Genomic DNA, 25,434 nt, shown 5'->3' with positions numbered 1-25,434 from the left:
GGAGAAGAAGCGGCGAAAGAAACTCTACAACATGCATCTTTTAAATAATAATAATGTTAATGTTATCTATAATGATAAAATTGATGACGAGGGGGAAACCTTCAAAAGGTACCCGACGCCATGGCAGTGACGCCGGGTTATGTGGGACTTTTACCGCACTAAACCCCCCCGGTGGCCGTCCCCGGCATTTGGTGGAGAACTCTGGGATCTCCAACGCAACACAACCGGAGTCCTACTAACGCGATGCCCTTCTATTGGGCTCTGCCCTGGGGGGAGCAATTTACGCTCCTCTCACATCCCCTGGTGATTACAGCAATATGCGACCACACAAACCGCTGTCCTTTCCGGGGTCGCTTGCTTGACGGTTTAAGCTCCCACTCTTGCCGCCCACAACCCCGAAAGCCCCTTTTACTCGCCTATTACGACAGGCAGGGGATACCGTAGCCCAATTCTGGTTCCTGTACTACAGGGACAGTGATAAAATTAACCTAATGGCCCACGTGAAAATGGAATATAAGTTGAGCTACATTATAAGTTATTTATAATGATCTTCTTTTTATAATTCTTCAACTTCTTTAGATATTATTTACGAGTATATGCAAAAAATACATAGTTATATCACGTAATTTATCAAAACAAAGAGACATACTGCAAAAAATAAACATAAAACCATCGTAAAGTGACAGCTGGAGGCTCTGACTGTATAATTTTGAGGTAATTCATAATAAATCCATATAAATTACTTAAAAGGAACATACATTTTATGATTTGCACAATGTTGTATCACATATTTCCTAATAATATAGTGGGGAAAACTTTTTAAAATTTTACAATGTCTAGATTTTTTTGATCTTTTATGAGTTCATTGTCTCCATATACAATTTCAAATTTTAACCTTGTTTGACCGGAAAAGGTTTACGCGGGGCACTTGTCCAAATCTATTTCGGTATCTGAATGATTTATTACGTACAGTAATAGTTAAACAGTGCCATCTACTGGCTATGGTATGATTTTGAACTCCGAAGGAAAACATGTACCTAGAAATTAATTATCGCTTTTTAATGAGTAAGCCCTTAAATATTTATAAACTTATGAAACTGGGACCATCCCAAATTATATTACAATTTTGTTTTGATAACTATTCTACCAATTTACATAAAGAAAGAAAAAATGGAATATGATAGCTACGTTACATAAGTGAGAATTTCCAGAACTTTGTAACCTTGGCTGCAGTCCAACTGAAAAAATTCAATTTAAACTTTAACTTACAAATATCGTTCGAAAACCTTCGCCTTTTTCCAACTCATTAATAATCATAATTAATTGTAAAAATAATTTCGTAGGTAACGCATTAGTTAAAATGGTCATAAGCACTAGTGATGCTACGTTGAAATCGTAGGCGACTACGGCGTAGCATTCTCGTAGACATGTTATATTATATGCAAGGGAAAATAACCCGAAAGAGTGGCGTAGGGCCTTAGAATTGTAAAACAAGAAAGACTGTCTGTCGCCATAGTACGTCGGCACACAACACGACCTGTATCGACCGGCCGTACCGACGCGCGCACTCAAATGTGCTAATGTTGGCCTTAAATAACTATTTTCGAAAATATTCCTTCTCGAAATAACTTAATTTACATCCCTACTCGTCAACAAAAAAAAATATCAAATCTAATTCCAATAATTTGAATTTGGAACTCATTAAAAATGTCGTTAAAATAACCTAAATTGCGTCAAATTTAATTCTGTTAAAGTCGCACAATAATTAAATTAAATTGGGGAGATTGGGGATTGTAGAACAATTTAATTGCTTTAATATCAAAGTTGTATGCTATTGTCATAAATGCTATGCCAATATGACCGACTACGCACGGCGCCCAGTTGTGTCTGAGCCGCGAATCCGCGCCGACGTGCCATCAAAAAAGGCGTTCGAACAAAAGAACAATTTTACGTTTTCGTTAAGAACAATGATCTAGTGTTCAATCACAAGTGTATAGGAATTCACGTTTCGTTTCGGTGTGTTTTCATTGTTACATAGAAATACCTGTGAAGCTTCGTTAAGGCTGGTTAACTTAACTAAAGTCTATTTCTGGTCCACACTACACTAGAACAGCCCATTTAACGTACAACTGCATAATTATTTTAAGAATATTTTTCACACGAAACTTTTGAGGGCCAGTCACACATATTAAGTCATGACTGCATTATGTCAAAATGCGTAAGTCGATTAATCGTTGATTAAAGCTTTGTTTGGTTTTAAATATGGATTTTTTATAATATAACATAAAAAATAGTTGTTACATAAACATTTTTGTTTTTGTTTGCTTGTCTATTTTTTGCCTCGTCTGTATAATTGTATAACTATTTCTGACATTATGTTTTTGAACAAATACGGTGTTACCGATGGTGTTTTTAATCTGTGACGTCACTATGTTCTCGTACTGAGGTTAGGTTATGTAATAGTGTTATATTGTAACGCTATGGGACGGTATTAGTTTCGCTTTTTCAATATTTCCCTCTGTCCATATTTTCACTGAATTAACGCCTGTCCAATTTTATTTGTAGAATATTTTAATTTTTATTTAACTTATCAATGTTTTGAATTAAAAACTCTTTGTATTTGTTGTGTACAAAGTAAATGAACGTGGAATACAAAATTATTTGGTAAAACGTTATAATATCCGATATTAAAATACTTAGTGTAAGTTTTTCGTTTACAAATCATACAAACGTAGTTCTTACGTGTTATTCTTGTTAATAGAGACCATTATAATTTGTATACGTTTCGTAACTGGTTGATTTTTGCTTGTTTAAGTTTAAATCTTATTAATAAGATTTATTTTAAAATAACTTAACGTTGTGTCTCAGCCATTTAGTGTGTGGCGCTGTAACGATATATGCGCCATCTGTTGCAAATAACTTGAAGTTCGTCGATTAACAAAATCATAGCACTTGTATATCACTATATCTTAATATAATACTATCTAACCCCGCAAACGTAGTGTTGCCATATATAATAAATAAAAAAAAATGTTGAGGGTGAACAACACTTATCACTTAGGGGTATGAAAAATAGATAGTAGCTGATTCTCAGACCTACTGAATATGTATATAAAATTTGGTGAAAATCGTTAAAGCCATTTCGGAGGAGTACGGTAACTAACATTGTGACACGAGAATTTTATATATAAGATGTTTCTCTGTAGCGGCTGTAATGCAGTTTCATACTATGTAACTGAATGAACTTAATTCATGATTCGAACATCGAGCTAAGTACAAAAAATCTCCTAGAGATGTGTATCAATAAGAAAATGTCATTTAAAAACAGGAAGAAGATATATATTTTAAATTTAAATAATAGTTTTTATAGTAGTGCATGGAAACTTATTTTTTTAACTTTCAAACTTATTCTAATTACGAAAATAGCTTATCATTTCGAGACAATATGATATGTGTAAAGGTAAATATATAATATGTATTCATATATTAAAGATTGTACTATTTCATAATATTTATACTCTATGTACATTTTCTACCATTTGTATACTCCCGTATACTAAACAGTTTAAAACAATATCGGTTATTGACAGTATTATCGTATTTATTTCTCATTATCGTGCACGTGCAATGTAATACAGTAGGTAACTATATAAGACCGATAAATAATACAATTGTAAACCATTTCACTATTAAACAAAATATTAAATTACTGTTTGGCCAATTTTTCAGCCTTTGCTTATTAATTATAAGTCATTTCGCTTATTTATGAATATATATATTTTTAATTTTTGAACATATTTATTGTAACGAGTAGGTATAAATTATTAAAATCATTATTTATAATATTATTACGTTATAAAGCCTCAGAATACGTATTATTGTGTCGCAGTTAAAAACAAGCAAACAAAGAGTACATAAACACCCAGATCCATAAAAATGTAAAGACATCTAGATGTCTGCTTGGGATCGAACTCGGAACTCCCGTGTGTTTAATTGATATGGCAGCTCTACGCGGCTATTTGGCTACATAATAGTACTATTCGATGATTTTTATACCGTACGTCCTATTTATATATATTTTCTTTGTTTTTTTTTGTTATATAATATACGAGTAGCAGACGAGCATGCAGTCAACCTGATGGTAAGTAGCTACTGCCGCCCATGGACATCTGTAATCAATATAGATAGGATTAGATATTCCTACCTGAGCTCGGCCACAGATGCGCTGGAACGCCTCGGAAAAGTATGTCTCCCTTACCACACCCTCCAAAACGGAACACAGCAGCGCCTAACACTGCTGTTATTACGCAGAAATAGGTGTAGCGGTGGTGCCGCTGGAGTCGAACCACAAAGGGTTCTACCACCTTCAAACTATCTCGTTATATTCCTAATATAAAGCTTATAAGCGTCTTATAGGACATAAATACGTATTTGTTAGAAATATCATATAAACTAAGTGTGTTTTAAGTTAAAATTTAATTAAAATTAGTCCTTTCAAACACAATTTCCTTAACACATCTCACATTTCAATTTCAAACATCTCAAAGTCAGGCAGTTGAAGCTCTCTACGACACGCTCTAGATACTCTATTCGCAACTCGTCTCAATGCTGTGAACAATAGACTTCCTCACGAGCGGCAAACGTGTTATTTCTCTACTTATTGGCCTAATTAGAACTTCTTATGGTTGAAGTGGAAATCTTTGTAGTTTGAATGCATACATAATATTCATAGTGTTTTCTTATCTTGAAGGTCTATTTATATACAGCGTTTTAATTCAAAGGGATGACAAGTTAGCAACGCGTCTATGATAAATTAGAGAAAATAAATGACAATACATTAAATATCGAATATAAGTAAAATACCTTGTACTAAAGTTCTATAATAGTCTAACACTTATACACTAATATAACCAAGTACTTATAATCGGAATTTGACTTCTTCCTACTAGAAACTATTTTGTTTCGATGTTTGGTAGACAAAGTAATGGATAGATTTAATTAATAAATGGCGTAAAATTACGGTGATCATTACTTGCACTGACCCGGCAAATTTTGTACCGCCTCAAAATCTATTGATCAAATATATTTCATATGAAATATAGCCTATGTCACTCGTGGATAATGTAGCTTTCGAATGGTGAAAGAATTTTTAAAATCGGTCTAGTAGTTTTTGAGCCTATTAATTACAATCAAACAAACAAACAAAGTTATCCTCTTTATAATATTAGTATAGATTAAATTAAGACCTTAACTCAGATGGATATCACCGTATAAATATTACATAGGGTTTTTTTTTTTAATAAACGGAGATACATGTACGCGAAAGTCTGAAATATTAAAAAATGTTCACAAAAAGTCTGATGATTTTGATTACATAGATTGTCTAAAAATCTGTTTTTCAAAGCTACAATTCTACATAGATTAACTATAAAAAAACTTCTTTAAAATTTCTATAAATTCCTGAAAGTTCTGACAAAGATACATGCGCTGTTGCTATATCATTAGTCATACAAACAGAAAGACATTTAAATTTAATTATTTATACTTAGACAATATTAATATTTAAAACATTTATAAAAATACCGCATAAACCGATCTAATTAAATGTCCTCCGCTGCCCTATAATTTAGTATAAATCAAGTGACCTCTTACATTTAATTACATATGCGAGTAAATAGCGTTACAGACTCGAGACCTACTTTTTCGTTCTCAATTCAAATAATTTATTTGATTTAAAGAATTCAATAGGTACGTGCGATAAAATAAAATTTTATTCAAAATTATTTTATGAATTATTCGTACAATTTTGCGGATTTTTTGACCGTAAAAATTACTTGAAAGCAATTTATTTTTTCGCTCAGAGAATTCAGAGAGTCTCGATTCATACAGGTTACTCTTAACACAAAAATATTCATGTAGTAATATGTGCCCGTTAGCGTTTATACATCTCTGATGTAATTAAAATATAACTTTAATTTAATGATTTTAAAAAGAATAAAAAGACGGACTTGTTGTTATAAGTACATTTTGTAAAGTCAATATTTTCAATTAATATTTGTTTTGTCGCTAATAATAGTTAACAATAGTTGCCGACGATAACACGATCGCCGGCGATCGCTGGAGACAGTCTGCAACCATAGACGACGGTCGTAGTCAACTTTCACTCATATATTCGAGCCCAAGCAACTTGCCAATTTTTATTGCATCGTGTGTACACACCCCTTTTCTTATCATTTTGACAGAACGCGCTTAAAATTAAAAAAATAACAAATATAAAGAATTTAATAAGCATGCATTTTGCTCAAAGAATTGGTATAGCAATTCAGAGAGGAAATGCTGCCAGCGTCTTGGGAACCTTGCCCAAAGACAGTGATGGTGACAATTTTTTATGGTAGTGTTTTTGTTTTTCATTTTTGTATATATGTAAATTTTGTAAATAAGCTGTTTTATATTTACTTATAGTTTATCTTATTATATTTAATTGTCTATAAGTTTAATTAGAATTGTAAATATTTTTCATTTAATAAAGTTCTGGGATTGGTATACAAATATGAAAATATTTATAATTTCGCACACAAAATAAAATCCGTCTACATTTTACTTTACTCGAACAAAGGAAATAATCCAAAACATTGATATCGTGTGTTTCCAGAGGCGCCCAAAATAAACAGAGCTTAAAAGATAATTAATGTTTTTGTTAAGTACTTAACAGAGTGTTGACCGTAGAAAGATAAAAAATATTTTAATTTTACTTTGATTTATTTATGTTTAATAAGAATCATTTGTTTAGTTCATTTCATTTAGTTTTAATAAGAATCATTTGTTAACAATATTATATTAAACGCATATACGATGTAAGCTGCGACTTCTAATTTTTTGATAAGACTTGAATAGAAATGGTCACTGTCGTAGGAACATCTATGACTAGTTCCATATATAACAAGTTTTATCCACAACGGTCACAGAGGCGTTCCCATACTTGGGGGTTAAGACGATCGCCTAACATGTAAGGTGGTAGTTAAGGTGGTAGAACCCTTTGTGGTTCGACTCCAGCGACACCACCGCCACACCTATTTCTGCCTTATAACAACAGTGTTAAGCGCTGCTGTGTTCTGGTTTGAAGGGTGTGGTAAGGGAGACATACTTTTCCGAGGCGTTTCAGGTTAGTCCTCAGGGGTAGCGGCGCACGTGTGACCGACCTCAGGTACAGGTTGATTACAGATGTCCATGGGTAGCAGTAGCCACTTACCATCAGGTGGACCGCATTCTCGTCTGCTACTCCTATATAATAAAAAAAATGTAAGTCAGCCGGCATCTACCCTTCCACCTAAACGCAGAACTGCTTCACGCTAGAAATAGGTGTGGCGGTGGCATTTCCCCGATCCAAAGATACTGGTTTTTACCACTTTACAATAATTATTGCAACTAATAGATAACTATTCTGTTCCCATTCCCATTAGAAGTATAGTATAAAATATATAATTATGTATGTAAAAACACTGAGGAGTAGTATTTTTCGAAATCGACGAAACGTACTGTTTTGTTAAAAAATAACGAATTCTTCGACTGTTTCAAGCACCCACTAATACAAGGTAACAGATTGTTTATATAAACACATTAATTCTTAACTATTATACTTCTAACTTACCTACAGCTAACATATAACCTACTTTCGTAACTACATGCTTTATACCACATTACTGTATTTGAAACTGGGGGTATAAAGGCTAGTGTTAGGCTTAAGGGTCTCATTAAGCCCCGCGTTTGTCTCACCACGGACGGAAAAATGTACGCCGTGAACATTTTTCTTGTTTAATAGTAGAGATAGTCTAATAAGTTCTGATGTTTCACGTGAATAGTCAGGAATTCAAATTAGGGGAATCTCATTTTTAAGTATATTAGATATTTTTTATAATACCATTTTTCACATTTTTTATGAAAAATATGAAGAAGTAGACATGCATATCTGAGAGTTCTTAAAAAATTATTATTGGTGTAAATTCTGTCAATCAGTATTTCTGGTAAAGGACTACATATATTTTTACACCGTTTTCATCCTGAAATAGATCTTGGGCTCTGTTCGGGAAAAACTTAAACTCCCTATTATCTCAAGAAGCTTACGACGATATGCGGCCGTATAAAATACCGTCGTTCTTCCCGAGGTGGAACGGTTTCCGGGGGCTGAGCGGTTCGAACTCCTACTCTGCTGTCCGCAACCACGAAAGCGCCCTTTTTGTCGCTATTGCCACAGACAGGGGATACCATAGCTCTATCTCGGACTCAAAACTAGAGGAAAATCTCAGAAAAAACTAATAATAAAAAAAATAAACAAAATAATTAACGGGTTTGCAATCCAGAAAACATTCGAAACCTTACCTGAATAATAAAATATAATAAATAAATAATGAAACTGACACCCTTTGACATATTTTTTCTATGCTAACACTGGATGACATCTTGACTTTTGCAGTTTGCTTTGCCGTCTTACGAATTTTCGATCAGGCGACGTGTCCTGGCGCGAGTTTAACATTTTTACCCATCACAAACAGTAAACAATGCCGCTAAAGAAGTTTTCTCTTAAAAAATATATATAAAAAATACAGCTGCAGCCAATTTCTCGCAAACGACACGACAATGAAACACATTCTTTGCTCCCAACTTTTTAGCCCTTTCAAGTTTTTCTCTTTGCTTTTAAAGAGCTGAACTCTCGGTTACTTAAGTTGTCAGAGTTCTGAAAATAAGACCGATGTAGAGAAGTAGGCAGAACTTGCAGCAACTATTTGTAAAATAAAATTGTTTTTTCACATTGTATGCGGGGTAAATTTTTCAAATGTGTGTATCGGTAAACTATAAGGATTTGCTGACAGAACTAATTTTGATGAAAATTAAAAGTGCATTATATTTTTTTTAAACATCTAATCACGGCAATCGATCGCGTATTCTTAAAATTAAAAGCATCACGTATTATTACACCATCAAATAGTCACTGGACATCATTATCATTAAGTTTAGTGTTTTTTTTTATAATAATAGTATATTTAAAACAATAAAATTAAATACTAATTAAACTAAAAAAAATATCAAATTATACACTAATAGAAACTTATTTACAAAATATACATATATACAAAAAAAAGAAATACAAAAATATAAAAACATAAAAACTACCATAAAAAAATATCACCATCGCTGTCCTTGGGCAAGGTACCCAAGATGCTGGCAGCATTTCCATTTCATTTGTAATTATATATATTGTGTGAAAATATCCACCATTTTACATTTCTGTAGGTATGTAAAGAAAAAAATTAAGCGCTCATAACTTTTTTGAATCCTTATAAGTTCTTATATGTTTATTCGTCCGTCTCTATGTGCATTTTAATTAATTTTATTCCCAATTTGTATGTGCATTTTATTTTACATTCATATTCATTTCATCAAAGTAAAAAAATTTTTTTTTAATTTAACTTTCATTTCGTTTGTGTTTTCACATTTGCTAATCTTAGAAAGAGCTAACTTTGTCAGCAATTTTAATAAAACATAAAAAAGAACTTTAAAAAAAATCTAGACATAAAATATTCTTGATTAAAAAATGTAACTTAGATAAAATAGGGTTAGATTCAGAATATATTCATCTTCAACAAAAGCTCGCATAGCAGTCTAAGTTATTCACAGAGCTAATTCTAGACTGAATCGATAGTCTGAATTCCAGGCAGACGGACTGGCGTCGGGAATTGGGGTGTGGTGCGTTTGATAGCGGGAAGCGATTTGATTTGCGAAAACATGCAGTGTCGTTTTTTTTCATTTAATTTTATGTGAGAGGGATGTGTTATCTTAGTCAGGTAGCAACACATTTGTGGCTAACCTCAAACAACACTTTCACCAGTTATCATTAGATGGACTGCATGCGACTGCCTAAAAATATGGGCTATGTCACTCCCAAAATTTAGACGAATCAAACGACATCTTATATGAGAAAATTCGGCACGCCGTTCGAGCTGTAGATCTCGCCAAAGAATGAGATAAATACATACAAACATACGCTCGAATGGCAATGGGCTGGCCACGTAGTTCGTAGGACCGATCATCGGTGGGGCAGGAAGGTCCTCGAATGGAGACCACGTCTCGGCAAAAGGAGTACAGGACGCACCCCGACCAGGTGGACTGATGACCTGAAGCGGACGTCGGGTAACCGCTGGATGCAGATGGCTCAAGACCGCTCGGAGTGGCGCAGACTAGGGGAGTTCTATGTCCAGCATTGGAATTTAAAGGCTGATAAATAGACAGATAAAGGTGGTAGAACCCTTTGTGGTTCGACTCCGGCGGCACCACCGCCACACCTATTTCTACCTAATAACAGCAGTGTTAGGCGCTGCTGTGTTCCGGTTTGAAGGGTGTGGTAAGGGAGACAGACTTTTCCGAGGCGTTCCAGCTTAGTCCTCAGGGGTAGCGGCGCATCTGTGGCCGACCTCAGGTAGGAATATCTAATCCTATCTGGGGTTGATTACAGATGTCCATGGGCGGCAGTAGCCACATCAGGTGGACTGCATGCTCGTCTGTTATTCTTATATTATAAAAAAAAAAAAAGTTAGATACGCTCGAAAAAACATTACCCTCCGAATTCTGAAAAAAGTATCTGTGACGTATCTATTTACGTCATCTTCAAACTTTTACAATACAATTCATTTAATACACATACATAATACAATGGTATTATGTAATGGGTTTATACAAAGCCTACATTAAGCAGTGCTTATATAAAATGACTTATAAATAAAATCCCTTTATCTTATCAATGTCGATCAGCGCACTGAATAATTGATCGGACGGAAATAGAAATAGGTATTACTAATGATTTTATCGATAAGTTGCCTCGAAATAGTTAATTGACGGGTTGTGGCGCGAGGTTTAAGTTATAGAATCGTCGTCGATCTATTACTGTCCCTCTGCTGGGCATGGGTCTTGTCGTTGAGAGTCTTCTCTCTAGTCTCTGGTCCGTTTAGGTTATGTCCATCAAGTCCGGATAGACAGACATCACGCATCTCCATCATAGATTAGTAAAGATTACTCGCTCCTAACAAGAAAATGCAACCTTTTGACAATTGTCACTGCCATCTATTTTCGTGTTTGAAAAATATTTAAAACATGTAGTTTTCAGATCATTTACGAATGTAACAATATTTCTCCGCACTTTTTCTTCGATTTCGTGTCTTAACTGCTCAAGTCGGCATTGTTCCACGTAAATTACACCATGACAGCCATTAAATGGCTCACAGAATTGTTAGCCGTTTAATTCATTTAAAGGATTCCTTCAATTACAAGGCGGTGAGATATCTATACTTATCTATGATCTTCATACAAGTTTTTTTTAAACTTTCAAGATCACTCGATGTTTTCTGAAATCGTTAAAACAGGATATAATTAAATTATTATCATTTTGTACCTGGTAAAGTTGATAAAAATATTTGAGAGATGAATTTAGAACAATTTAACGGATTTCTTTAAAAATAATTATTTCTAATTTTAAAAATCACAATAACTTTAGAATGTCAATCGACGTTCTATGTTACATAGTAAAATAACATTTTCTAAGATATATCGTTGCTTCAGGTTTAAATAATAAATTGGTTTTATTTTAATTATGTCATAAACTTTTGAATTACTACTTGTCTAAACACGACAATAAAACAAGACAATAAATTATTTATTTTCACTCAATTCACCCAACGACCTACTTTGAACGCAGGTGTATATTCCCTGTCCCTGTAGCTCCGGGACCGGAATAGGGCTGGCGTTCCGTAGGAGATCCCGGAATCCTCTTAGTAACTCTGAGGATGGCCATCGGGGGGGATTTTGTGGGGTAAGCCTATGTCGCTCCCACGGCACCGGGTACCTTTTTAAGGTTTCCCCCTTGTCAACAAAAAGAAATAAGGTGTCTACTCCCAATGTTTTTGACAATTTAAACTCTTAAGCTATTTTTACCAGCTCGTTAACTATGCCCAGTATCGTGTAAACAAAATACAAAGATACTCGTTACAAAGAAGCTCTTAATTAGCACGAGAGCTGAGCGGCATTGTTCGTAAGTAGCCCCGGGGCTTTAGCTCAAGAGCCGTTATCTAAGCTTAAGTTGAAAATAACATGATTAGGTGTCTATCCGATTATCTGCTTTGAGTGATCGGTTGAATAGTGGTTAGCAAAGTATAATGTGTGGGTCTCGAATAAATATGATGATAATAGGGTTCTAGATTCGATTCCAGACTAAGGTGGTAGAACTCACTGTGTTCGAGTCCAGCGGCACCATCGCTGTACCTATCTATATCTACTTGTACCTAATAATAATATTGTTAAGCGCAGTTGTGTTCTGGTATGAAAGGTGTGTCGCGTTTTAAGGGATACTTTTCCGAGGCATTCGAGCTTAGCCCTCAGGGGTAGCGGGGTGTCTGTGGTCTATATCAGCTAGGAGTCTAATCTTAGCTGGGGTTGATTACATAATTCCATGAGCGGCAGTAATCATGTGGATTGTATGCTCGCCTGTTACCTCTATATTATAAAAATATCCGTCATGGAATACCAAATTGCTACAAAGGAGCTCTTAATTATCCAGAGAGCTGAGCGGCTGAAAAAATAGCTTGTTTATTGTTGTTTCTTAATATAAACTAGTAGTAAATATATTGTCCATAATTTTATTTTTAAATACATAAAAATAATAAAAAAAAATATTATATGTATCTGTCTCTTAATGTGCAAATTTATTATCCCAATTTCTTTAGTTTTTAATTTATCGATTAACAAAGCCAATGTTGACTATATTTTAAGGATGAAAATATTTATAAACTGAATTGTTTCATTCATACAAATGTAATTATCAAATTGTGTTATTTTAAATCACATGTGTGCCAAATGTGTTTATGTATATTTTTAATTGTACCTACTGTAAAAACGACCTTTGGCAAAATACATGCCTTACGTACCATAGCACATGCAGTACAAAGTAATATACGCATTGGCACAGTTTTCTAATAAAGCCGTGAAATACCAATACCAATTCGAGGACAGTTATACTTCACAGTTTTTGCAGCTTTAGAATATTACTTTTGGCTAACACCCAGATTAAAATAGCCTTTGCCGTCAAACGGGTAGCCCATTTCTATGTAGTTCGGAAGCAAATCTGTGTCAGAGAATTCTTTTGTTTTTAACACTAATGTTCTACTGGCTATATGATTCTCCTTTTTATGCCACTGTGACAGACGAAGTGTGAAAATTACCGATTTTGTTTGTATATTCATTTGTTTTATATTTATTTTTTTGGCATCAAAGTGGCTTAATAAGCTTTTTTACTTTAACGTGTAAGGTTTCATTATATTCGTTTTAGAATAGTATCTGAGGTAGCCACATCGCGTTACTTATGGTTAACTTATGGTTCTTAGATAAGAACCATAAGTTTATTTTATAATAAAGGAGTAGCAGCCGAGCATGTCATCATCAACAACCCATTACTGTCCCACTGCTGGGCACAGGACTCCTCTCATAATGAGTAGGATTAGGCCGTACTCCACCGCGCTGGCCAAGTGCGTATTGGTAGACTACACATACCTTTGAGATTTTTTTTTATAAATCTCTCAGGTATGCAGGTTTCCTCACGATGTTTTCCTTCTCCGTTTAGGAAGTGATAATTAATTTTTAATACGCTCATAACTTTGAAAAAATCAGAGGTGCTTGGGATTTGAAACTCGGACCCCTCGATCGAGAGGCTGAGTTTCTTAACCACTAGGCTATCAATGCTTGTAATCCACCTGATGGTGGTGATAAGAATCGATTCCTACTTGAGGTCAAAAATGCGCCGCTATCCTCGAGAAATAAGCTAGAATGCCACGGAAAAGTATGTCTCCTCTACCACTAGCAAATAAAATTAAGATTACTGCACAGAATGTAATTTGAATAATAAAGACGGATACCTTTAAAAACTTTTAAACACCCAAAATACCACTTGACCTATCATCATATAGTGAAAGAAGAGAGCGGTTATGGAATAAAAAACCTTTTTGAATTTTACTAATAACTAAAATACGACTATTTGTGTCCGTCTAATCAATTAATGATAGGAACTCAAATAATAAATTATTCCTATAAATTACCCTAATTTATACGACAAAAAAATCGAAAACAAGATCAGAGTAAAAACTTATCACATCAAAAAGCTTCCTCGCTTTTCGAAGTTAAACAAATGATTGTTGACTGAGCGAAGCTTGAAAGTTTCCGAAGCGCAAAGTTTATGAAACTTTCACCTTTCGGTACAAAATATAGGAACATGACCATATACGTATGAAACTAAACATTTCAAGGACAATCAATAATTCCTTTGGCTTACACCCAAATAAAGCTTTGTTCAAAGCAACGCACGTCCAGCACCCATTGCTATTTGGTTTCTAATAATTCGATCCATTGCTATCTGATTTCCAATAATTTTATTTTGAAAATATGATGATTGATCATGATAATTTATATATATTTATATATACATGAAAATATTTATTTACAAATACCTCTTACTTTTCTATTTATTTCGTTCTCTTTAACTTTTTCGTCGTTTCTTTACACAATATATATTCTCGTAACTCAAACAGATCGCGCGAACTGCAGATCAGGTCGGGAGTCATAAGGTTGAACCGGAGTTATGAACCGGATCACAGATCAGTTCAATGGATTGTTTGATCTTTTTGATCTGAACGAGCTGAATGACTCGCGACCCACGTTGCGAACTGTGTTTTTAATGTCAATAAGTTACCACTGCTTCGTAAGCTGATAATATATTTGTATAAAATTAAAAATAGAATCCCTGTAACACATACATATTTCCCTTTAAAAATATTTTATAAAGTAATACGTTAATGGAGGAAGTGTTCGAGTTATTTCAGAGCCCACGTTTTTATCGTTCAATTCATTTACTTGTACGCTTTTACCAAGCGTTTTTATTAACGTGTTTTTTTTTCCTGCCTATTCTATGTGTACATGTAAAACTCCTATTTATAAAACTATTTACTCATTATCATCATAATCATCATTAACAACCTATAACTGTTCCGTAGCTGAGAACGAGTCTCTTCTCAGAATGAGAAGGATTAAGCCATAGTCTACCGCGTTGCCCAAGTAGATTGGTTAGAAGTTTCAGGGCCTTTTCCTTTACCGTTAAAGCAAGTGATAATTAATGTATAATACACATGTTGTTACTTGTTGAACCTAGGACTCTTGGCTATCCGTATCAGCTGCTAAATATTCATTTACTCAATAATCATCGCAGAGTCTAAACTACTTAAATTAGAGACATGAATATTGGACAATAGGTTCATTTCGATTATGGTCAGCGCGTACATAATCGTGATTAATAGTACCAATGTACCAAACATGGGTCCAGTGGTACATTAATACAAATTGTCATCGTGTTATGATCTCCATGCCCAGTTATGGGTTAGCAAGAAAATATTTTTAGGACAATCGATAATTCCTTTGGCTTTCACCCAAATAAAGCTTTGTTCAAAACAACGCATGGTCATATTTCGTCAACAATCTTGTCATGCATCTTAAACGATATAAATATTTAAATTCTGAAATAAACCTTTTATCCAATAGTAGATTAGAAAAAAATATATTTTGAAGATAAACGATGTATTTGGCTTACAAATAAAGCTTTGTTTAAACCAACATAGTACACACACATGTAATTATAAGCTTTTATTTTCTTCTACCTATGCAAATGTCTGTTATTAATGGAATCTTGTAAGACATTTAAGTTTGAAGGTGGTAGAACCTTTTGTGTTTGGAATCCGGCAACACCACCTTCGCGCCTATTTCTGCCTAATACCAGCTGCAGTGTTAAGCGCTGATGTGTTCTGATTTGAAGGGAAGACATTTGTGATAAGGGAGGTACTTTACCGAGGCGTTTTAGCTTAGTCCTCAGGAGTTGTTGATTACAGATGTGCATGAGCGGCAGTAGGTATTTACCATCAGGTGGACTGCATGCTCGTCTGCTACTCCTATATTACGAGTATATAGAAAAAAATTTTTTTTCACGTATCTTACTTAAACGATCTAAATATAATATTCTCATTTTGGTCCGTGCCCAACAGTGGGTTACTAAGAAAACATTTCGAGAACAATCGATAACGCCTTTGGCTTTCACCCAAATAAAGCTTCGTCCAAAGCAACACATAACGTATGCCAACTAGTAGCCAACTTGTCATACATCTTAATTCAATGGTTTCCGCTCAATTGTGAGGTCATTAGTCGTGCTTAATTACATCACTTTTTCTGGAGTATTGTTCATATATAAACTTTTCTTTTTAAATAATACAATTACGAATGAAAATTATGATTTCAAAATTAAACCTTATAAGAGATGTTTATCTCTCAGTTTTAGAAAAAAAAACATATTTTTTCCCAAGCACTCCAAAAAAAGTATAACCTATTTTTTTAAGTTATACTTGTTTTAGAAATAAAATATTAGGAATGCAGTTTATAATACTTTTATATAAGTATTGCTAGATATTGCTTTCAATGGATCGGATTAAAATTTGGCACAATAAGTAAATTGGATAACAACCTCGACCAAAACAATTTATATCTGCCAAAATATTAATCTCCAAAGATACGAATAAATTAATATGGGCTTATAAAATAACTGCCATTTTTAAGCTCATAATTATTACATAAGACAATAATATGATAAAGCATTTAAGCCTGTGTCTATCTGTCTCTATTTTTGTTCGTTTGTATGTCGATCTGTTTTCAAACGCGCACAATATTCCGTTAGGTAGTTCTCTCGTCTAAAAACACATGCACGACCGTATTTCGATCTGTGTGTTTTCATTAAATAAACCACACGAACAGTGCCGTATTATGACAAGGTGGTTTTAATGTTGTGACCGAAAACATTTCTACGGTACCCTGATCATTTGAGATGGTATTATTATTGTAGCAATACGATTTTTTGTGCATTTTTCGTGACACCTTAGATGAACTTGTAAATGTAAGGGCTATCTTTTTTCTATAATATAAAAATGAATCCTGAATCCGTTTAGCCTACAACTGTCTTGCTACCGGACCTACTCGTATGAACTCAGTTTTCCAATATTGTAAGGCATTGAAATGACGAAAGCAGTTGATGATGGAAATGGTGGTTTTTATTCTTTTGATGCCGGTAGAACTGGGAAGACATTCCTCATGTCTATAATTTTAGCCACTGTTCGCGCGAGATCCAACATCGTAAAACAAAACAGCACCATTATTATTCGAATGTCGCGCTTCACGGGTCTATCAATTGTTTTGCCTTCCTGGAACCACTACTAATACTTAAACTTTATGGTATGGTATTAAAGTTCAAATAGACTTTTAAGTTTTTGTTTTCTGTAATTTAATAAACAAAATAAGTGAATAATTTGTATTAATTTTAAAATCCTACATCTGCACATTCATAGTTAGGCGAAATGAAGTTCGCCGGGTAAGCTGATCCTTAATAAAAAACAACAACATGATAATTGAATCCTATACATCGATAAGGAAATATAAAAATAGACCTTTAGACAATACAAAATCCATTTATTCATGCATCGGAATAGGAGGCCATGAATATGGTAAACCGCCATTGATTTTCCCATGTTTAATACAAAGCTATCGGCATAGGACCTCGAACGATGTATCATGGAGAAAATGTTACGACATTTTAAGTAAATAAATAGTTTGAAATGATTTTTTGAACCGCGTTTTTTTGGCTTGGCTTTTGTAGATCTCAAGCGATCTGCAAAATAAAGCAACATCCGGTACTTTCAATCACGAAAGTTGGATGGGTGACCGATGATAATTCGCTAAAGATGGATGATGATGATGAAGATGTAATTTAGCATGTTAACTCAACGGTTATGATTTTGTCATCGGAAACCGGAGGATTCCTTGTAGAAGGCCTTACGGTTTGAAAAGATCAGATATGCATTGGCCAGTAACCAATAGGTACCTTCTAACGGGTAGAAACGCATATTTTGTGCCTAACCTCAGATGGGGCTCTAATCTTGTCACAAGTTAAAGATACCCATGGGCGTTAGTACCCACTGGTTGATGCTCGTTTTCTACTTCAATTGTAAAACCAAAAAAGCTATGGCAAAAGTGTGACCATCGTCCTTTTGACTCATGAAGCATCCATCTTCGAAATTATGCTGATATGATTCATTAAGTTTCTGATCTTCGCCAAATACTTTGTGGCTAACATTATGTATCACAGCGGTCGTTAGTGACTTGCTGTTTCAAAGAATCTTTTGATTCGGAAAGAATTTTAGCTGTTAGGTAATTGTGCTTTGTCAGGAAACTTTTTTTTTGGCCCTTTTATCTTTGATCTTTATTTTTTTGGTTAAGTTTCGTTTTGTTTTACTTCCTTGTAATTTCTTTTTTGCAATGTTTATTGTCAAATTTATAAGATTATATCAATACCTATAATAATTAATATTTTTTTAATTAAACCGTTAATGTGATTTACTAATCAAAATAATAATGTTTTACAATTTGATAATAATCATCATTCCAGTTGCTGATAAGTTTTGTTGTTTAATTTTGGCTTTAAAATGATGGACAAACGTTGAAATAGTCATGATTTAATCCTGTAGAAAAATATATGCAGTTGTAGTATCAAAAACCAGCCTTACACGAAGTATTATTTGCAGGTAACAATGTAAATAACTCCCCAAATTAAATCCATCAATCGACCACAGATCCGGCCAGAGCAAGACTTAACAGCTTGAAATGAGCCAGCCGAGCTGAAACGAGCGATATGGTCGCTTCTAGCGAGAGCTTGCCAACATGGCCGACGAAGAGAAACCGCCGATCCCCCCAACATTTCTCGAGAAAGTCCTATTCTATACAACAGCTTCGTTCGTACTCCTCGCCATCTTCAGTCTGTTCGCGTTCCTCTTCTTAGTGCCATTTGTCATCGAGCCAGCGTTCACTACAATATTCATGCAATTCGATCCAGTTGGGGCGATATGCGTCACCGCCCAGGTGAAGCACTTGGTCGGCGCTAGCAACTGCACGTGGGCATCCTGTAGGGAAGGCTGCACGAAGGATCTGTACGAATGCACACAGATTCGTGTGAACTACAAACTGGGTTACCTGCCGAATATAACCGCCACTGAGTACGAAACGCTCGTCCGGGCGGAGCGGTCTCTGCGGAAAGACTACGATTACGAGAACTACGAAGCGCCTGTCGACAAAATCGACCCAGAGATGGAGGAACAGGAGTTAGAAGACGTGCTACCCACTGGTTTACAGGGCAACGACTCCGAGTGGTACTTTACTGGGGCGAGGTTGTTCCCGAACGTAAAGGGCTGCGGCTACCCGCCCATTTTAAACTGCACCATCTTCTACGGAAAGTACAGGGAGTTGGGCACCAACTACACTTGCTACTACAGCCGGGTGGACCCTGGCTTGGTGATCACGGATCTGGATATGTGGCAGAACACGCTCAACTTGGTCTATGCTATGGCGATTCCGATCCCCTCGTTTATAATTTCCGTCATATATCTGACATTTGCGTACTTTAAGATTTATAATACTGAGGAGGAGTCCGAGCAGGCTCCGCTGCAGAGTGATGCAGAGGCGATGGCCACTGGAGACGATGGGAAGCCCACGACGCCAGGGTCGGACACGTTCAGAGAAGACCTGGCGTGCTTCGGCCACCAGCTCAAGATGCAGCTTGCCAACGAGAAGCCTAAGGAAGGTTTCGAGTCTAACAGCCCTCCAATTTCAAATTCTGCTTCTTTGTCCGGGTAAGTAATGCTCATTTAATTTAGTTAATTTCAATATACATTATTCTTGAACACTAACCTACCGACCTATATCTGTAATACCTATATCTAACCTACATGAAACGGAAGTATAATATTTAGGTACACCAAACATATCACCGACGTCAAAGGTATATATATAGGAATACTCTTATTCTTTTTTTTTATGTTCGAAAAGTGACTTTATTCCCATAATATTTGCGTCATACATTACATACAAACTTTGGTTCATAAGCGTTTGTCATTATGTCGGTTAAAATTTGTTGAGGGTATATGTCAGTCAAAGTTTCTTCGGTATGGACAGTAAATTCAAGGACCTATTCCTTCTAAAGGACATAATATATCATATCATCATCATCATCATTACTGTCTCACTGCTGGGCACGGGTCTCCTCTCATAATGACAAGGATTAGGCCATAGTCCACCGCGCTGGCCAAGTTCGTATTGGTAGACTTCACATACTTTTGAGTTTTTTTTTTATATATCTCTCAGGTATGCAGGTTTCCTCACGATGTTTTCCTTCACCGTTTAGCAAGTGATAATTAATTTATAATAAGCACATTACTTTGAAAAATCAGAGGTGCGTGCCTGGGATTCCTCGGACCCCGGAGTTTCTTAGCCACTAAGCTATCACTGCTATATCAAATATGGTTAATTGGTTATTTAATGTTAAAAATTTGACCTTATCGTTATTTCGATTTTTATTTACTCTAGTTATCTATTTGAGACCTTTCTAATTGACATGGACAAATTACTTATTTAGTATGTTAACGCTCAAAATCTACTTAGCATAACTTATTGGATTAAGATCCAATTACAACGTATAATTATTAAATAACCGTGAACTTAGCCCCGTACGAAAACTTCCGGAAAAATAAGTATATTTCAAAGGCTTCTCTATTACGTATTCGTTACATTAATTATGTCTTATTACAACAAAAGTAAAGGTACTGACAAAAGAAGGGAACTAAGCGAAATTTAGGCACACAAGGTGTTCAATTTAATCTTCAAAGGTAATTACATCTTTGACTGGCTTAGTTCTCAGGTAGTACTCTCATCCTACCAGTTGATTACAGATGTCCATGGGCGGCAGTAGCCACTAACTTCTTAATCTACGAAGTTAAGCAATGTAGTGGCACGATCTTTTATGATGTAGCTTTTCAAAAAAGGTGCAAAAAGATCTCTTTTTTAACCCGACGATATTGGAGGCCCTCCAGTGTAGCAAGTGTGCCTAAATTCAGGCAGTTCATTTGGTTTATTACGAGGTACATATAGTTTGAGGCATCGATAAAAATGATGTGCAAAATTACAATATTTTTTTAAAAGCATAGGTATAAGTCCTCCATTATGATATTCCAAAGACCACAGTTGATTTTCTTTTTTTTCTTTACAACTTCTATTATATCCTCGTCCTACGTCTCTTCTGTCTAACCTTAAATTATTTAATGCATAATGCAAAAAGGATTTTTACATAAAATGCAAAATATCGTAAATTCAGCCATACTTTTGAAACTTGGCAACGATTTGAAACTGACTCAGTGAGTTTATGGCAAACAGAATGTTTTTGGCAACTTTATGGCAACCCGCAAATCTAGAACAAGTAATGTTAACATTTCTTATAAGTTATACATGTCTAACAGAGAGTTGTCTACTTGGCATATTATGTAAAATAGTTTAAATTAAATTATATTGTAGTATTTTAATAGTAAGGGATTTTTATTGGCAAGGACCTTTGTCCACATGCGTGTCAGTTAAATCATATATGCAGGTGAGATGTGTGAGGTAACTGTTCAGTCTCTCCGCATCCTGCGTTTGTGTTTCATGTGTGACGGGAAAAGTATTATATAATTTAAAAGTCACTGCCATGCCTGCATCACATCCCAAATTAATTAAATCATAACAAACCTTATATATTAAAATCCTTAAAGCCATTTGGGTTGCAGGACGTGCCAAAGAATTATCAGAAGTTAGGTGAAAAATATATAATTATGTTAAAATAAAAAAAAAAAATCGCTCGTATGTGATAAGATACGCGGACGCAAACCCTCGTAATAGAAAAAAGGCCCTTAGAAATTTTCCCCAGAAATAGTAACCACTTAATATTGACTTAGGTAAGCATGTATTAACAAGAATGCCCAAATTCACTATAACATAATTAATAGGTGATTACTGATTAGCTTTATTAGTTAAACTGGACTTAGTCCATTTACATAGTTTGTGAGTGAATTAAATGTTAATGAATGTTAAGTTATCTAATATTTAATTATAACACAAATAGCATTATAAAATATTGGCGTAAGTAGTATATAAATAACTGGGCCATTTATTAGAATAGTTTCTTACATTACGTAGCACCAAATAAAAGTTCGTTTATTTTTCTATTCTCTCATTACACAGGGATTCTTATATTATAGATGGTAGGTACACACACAAACACATATAGTCAAGCACACAAACACCCGAACCCGAAACGAGAATCCTTGAATTATATCCAGAATTCATTGCAGAACTATATGGCGACTACAGTAGTGTCAATCTCATTATATATACTCATATAGTTGTTAGTATTCTATATAAACATTTTCAACTCGACAGGACCAAGTCATCTTTCGTGAACGCCTAATGAAACTTGCAGAGGTACGTGGGCAAATCGCTTGAGCTTCTCCATGCGCTTAAGACACTTTTTGCAGTGCAATTATATTTTGCACAACATAATTGTCAAGAAGATGAACATTGGATTAACAATTTTTGTAAATTGATGGCAATTTTATTTTGTTATATGAAAATAATTAAATTATTGTGAGAATCGGATTGACAAAATAAATTTTAAATTATTTACAACTTAAAATTGGCAGGAAAGGCATTTTAATAACATGGAAAATTATATTTAAATTCTGCTATTTATAATTTTAAGATTTATTTTGTAGGATTTTTCTATGTTCTAATTTTAATTTTATATCATTTAAATAGTAACTTATTATGTACCATCACTTATATATTTTTATTTTTAAATTACTTCGTGTCTGCTATTATTTTAAAAATTAAATACATTTAAAATTGTATTAAATAGTTTAGCTGAAATATTTAATATTGATAAAATTATTGAATAATTATTGATGTAAATTAATATTTTTTTTTTATTTGCTGCGTAGGTTTGAATAATGTGGTGTCATAACTAATACTCCAAGTACTCCGTATTGCTTACAATCGCCTTATTTACCTTGAGCGAGTACTTTTACCAGCTTACACTAATTGCCAGCTTAAATCCCTGCAATAATTTCTTGGAAAAGTTGTGCTACGACTTTTCTGTTCAGTTAAAACATTTTAAGAAGACAATTATAAGTACGTATATAATATACATGATTAAGTAATTTAATTTATTAATAATGCTATGTTTCTATAATTTTATTTAATGACAATTGGTAAAACTGTATAATTAGTATTTGGTATTAATTACAATTTTGCATACCTCTAAGAGGTGGAATATAGAGGACAATTTTGAGGAAATAACAGCTGTATTTACCTATATCGAGCAAAATAACTTATTTGATTTGATTTAAACTTTATTATAATATACAGCTGGTATCCTTTAAGCGGAAATAATTACAGCTTTATACATTTATTTTATTATAGTATTACATTTATTTGATTAGGTGCCAATTAAACTAGAAGCGTAAAAACAACGTAGCCTAACCATTATAGGTATTACATTACAGTGCCGAATAAATAAAAATATTAACATGTTGGTTTATCAGAAAATAATTTTACTAATGTACGAGTAGATTCATTAATTATTTACGAGAAGTGATTTTATTTCTGACACTGCAAATATAAATCCTTTTCTGGTTATACAAGCACTTACATTTTGTCTACTAAATACTAAGAGCCATTATTCACTGCCTCTCACAGTAATGCTTTCAAGCTATTTGCGCCACTATTTACCTTAAATATATTTAATAGTTGTAGAATACACCACACTAATCTTGCTTTAATGCACCTAATTAAGAACAAATACGTATAATATGAGTATAGATATTATTTATATATATACTATAAATAATATTATGTATATAATATTATGTATAGACTATTATTTACTTTTAAGTAATTTATACAGTAATGGGAATATCATACATAAAATAATTAAATTTTAGAAAAAATATTTTATTTTATCATGTTAAAATTTCATTTTATCACTACGTTATTATAATAAATAGTTAATAAATTATTGTAATATTTATAATATTACAATTTTTATGAAAAAGTTATTCCAAAATATTTTTTAAATATTATTTTACATTAACGATTATGATATTGGTACGTAAAATATATTAATATTAATTCAGTTTTTTTTGCAAGATAGTGTAATAGGTGATATAATTATGATATCAATCGATAAAGTTAATAATATATAATGATACGAAATGATTGGTCCTTTCTTTTTCAGATGACAGGGCTCCTGAAGAGGCGTCGGTTACAAAGTGCACCACGAAATGAGGTGAAATACGAAATGAACCTTTAAGAGGAATTTTGATTATGAAGCTTTTTGCTTTAAAATGGTCGTGAAAATATAGATTAAGCTATAGAATAATGAGAAATCGGCGAGAAGCAAGGCTCGAGGAGCGAAATGTTTTTATAATGTGTTGTGAAATAAAAAATGATATTGCAAGTTTTGTCGTGACAACATATTTTTTCTATTTCTAAATGTTGTAGAGTGACGAATATGATTCCTTGCTCGGTAGGCGTAATGAGTTACTAATAATTATGTATCGTTTTGTATTTAGAATCCTTTTATAATTTTGTTTATTATAATCTATAATTGACATGCCTCCAATTATTTTATTCTTATAGACAAAACAGGTTAGATACCTGCTTATAAGCCATTATTTAAAATATTTTAAATTAACTTTTTCAAATTACCTGTAACATAATTACTTTTATAACTATTTATTTTTTAATAATTATTAATAGACGGTATCATTTGGTATATAAGTCTTGTCCACTCTATATTTTCCTGTGTGAATATTGATATAAAATTAAATATTTTAAAACGTCCATCCAATTGAATGCATCTGTGTGTGCTCGTGTGTTCAAAGAAATATTTTGAAATCGAATGTTGACTTTTCAAACGCACCTAACTTGTTAAAATTGTTGAAAATATTGCTCAAATCTGCGGATTTTAACGATATTTGTAATAGAGAATGTTGTCACGAGAAACGTCTACTACTGCTAGATATAACGAAAGAAATTTTATCTCCTATCGTACTTGTATAGGTACATAAGATTTTAATACGCTCGTTTGCTAATGGTATCAAAGTTGCACGCGCTAAATACCTATTATAATATCGTAAACTGTATAAGCGCAAACGCAAGCTGTTTACAATAATTATAAAGAATAAATTATTTATTGTGTAGCTAAAAAGCAATAGTTTATAATCGCCTTTGGAAATAGGGAAAATAATTTAGATGAACAAGTATATTAACAAAAATATTTAGGTGCGTCAAGTAAATATAATGAAATAAATAAAGCGAATTCTTCATCAGTACAAGTCATGATATCATTTCAATTAGTAAGAGTAGTTGATTTATATGAGTTGGTGATTATTGCAAAGT

At 33.7% G+C, this 25,434-nt stretch overlaps 2 protein-coding genes across 3 annotated transcripts in view; one reads left to right on the top strand and one right to left on the bottom strand.

The window, feature by feature from the left end:
• The window catches only part of Gas8 (Growth arrest specific protein 8), a 41,808-nt gene that overhangs the window by 5,774 nt on the left and 10,600 nt on the right, over positions 1-25,434 (bottom strand). The window lies entirely within an intron of this gene.
• Positions 1,889-24,956, top strand: tipE (temperature-induced paralytic E). Of its 2 annotated transcripts, XM_073077457.1 has the most exons (4): positions 1,889-2,016; positions 18,750-19,802; positions 22,417-22,458; positions 24,269-24,956. In XM_073077457.1, exons 2-3 carry the CDS (start codon positions 18,838-18,840, stop codon positions 22,442-22,444), a joined length of 993 nt encoding a protein of 330 aa, XP_072933558.1. In that variant the 5' UTR covers positions 1,889-2,016; positions 18,750-18,837; the 3' UTR covers positions 22,445-22,458; positions 24,269-24,956. The 2 variants fall into 2 exon arrangements, with proteins under 2 accessions (XP_072933558.1, XP_072933559.1); XM_073077458.1 differs by lacking the exon at positions 22,417-22,458.

The sequence above is a fragment of the Epargyreus clarus genome, unplaced genomic scaffold, assembly GCF_041222505.1.
Source record: "Epargyreus clarus isolate Ecla_fem2 unplaced genomic scaffold, WU_Ecla_fem_2.2 ptg000010l, whole genome shotgun sequence".
Lineage (NCBI taxonomy): Eukaryota > Metazoa > Arthropoda > Insecta > Lepidoptera > Hesperiidae > Epargyreus > Epargyreus clarus.
This window is presented reverse-complemented; position numbering and strand designations above follow the sequence as displayed.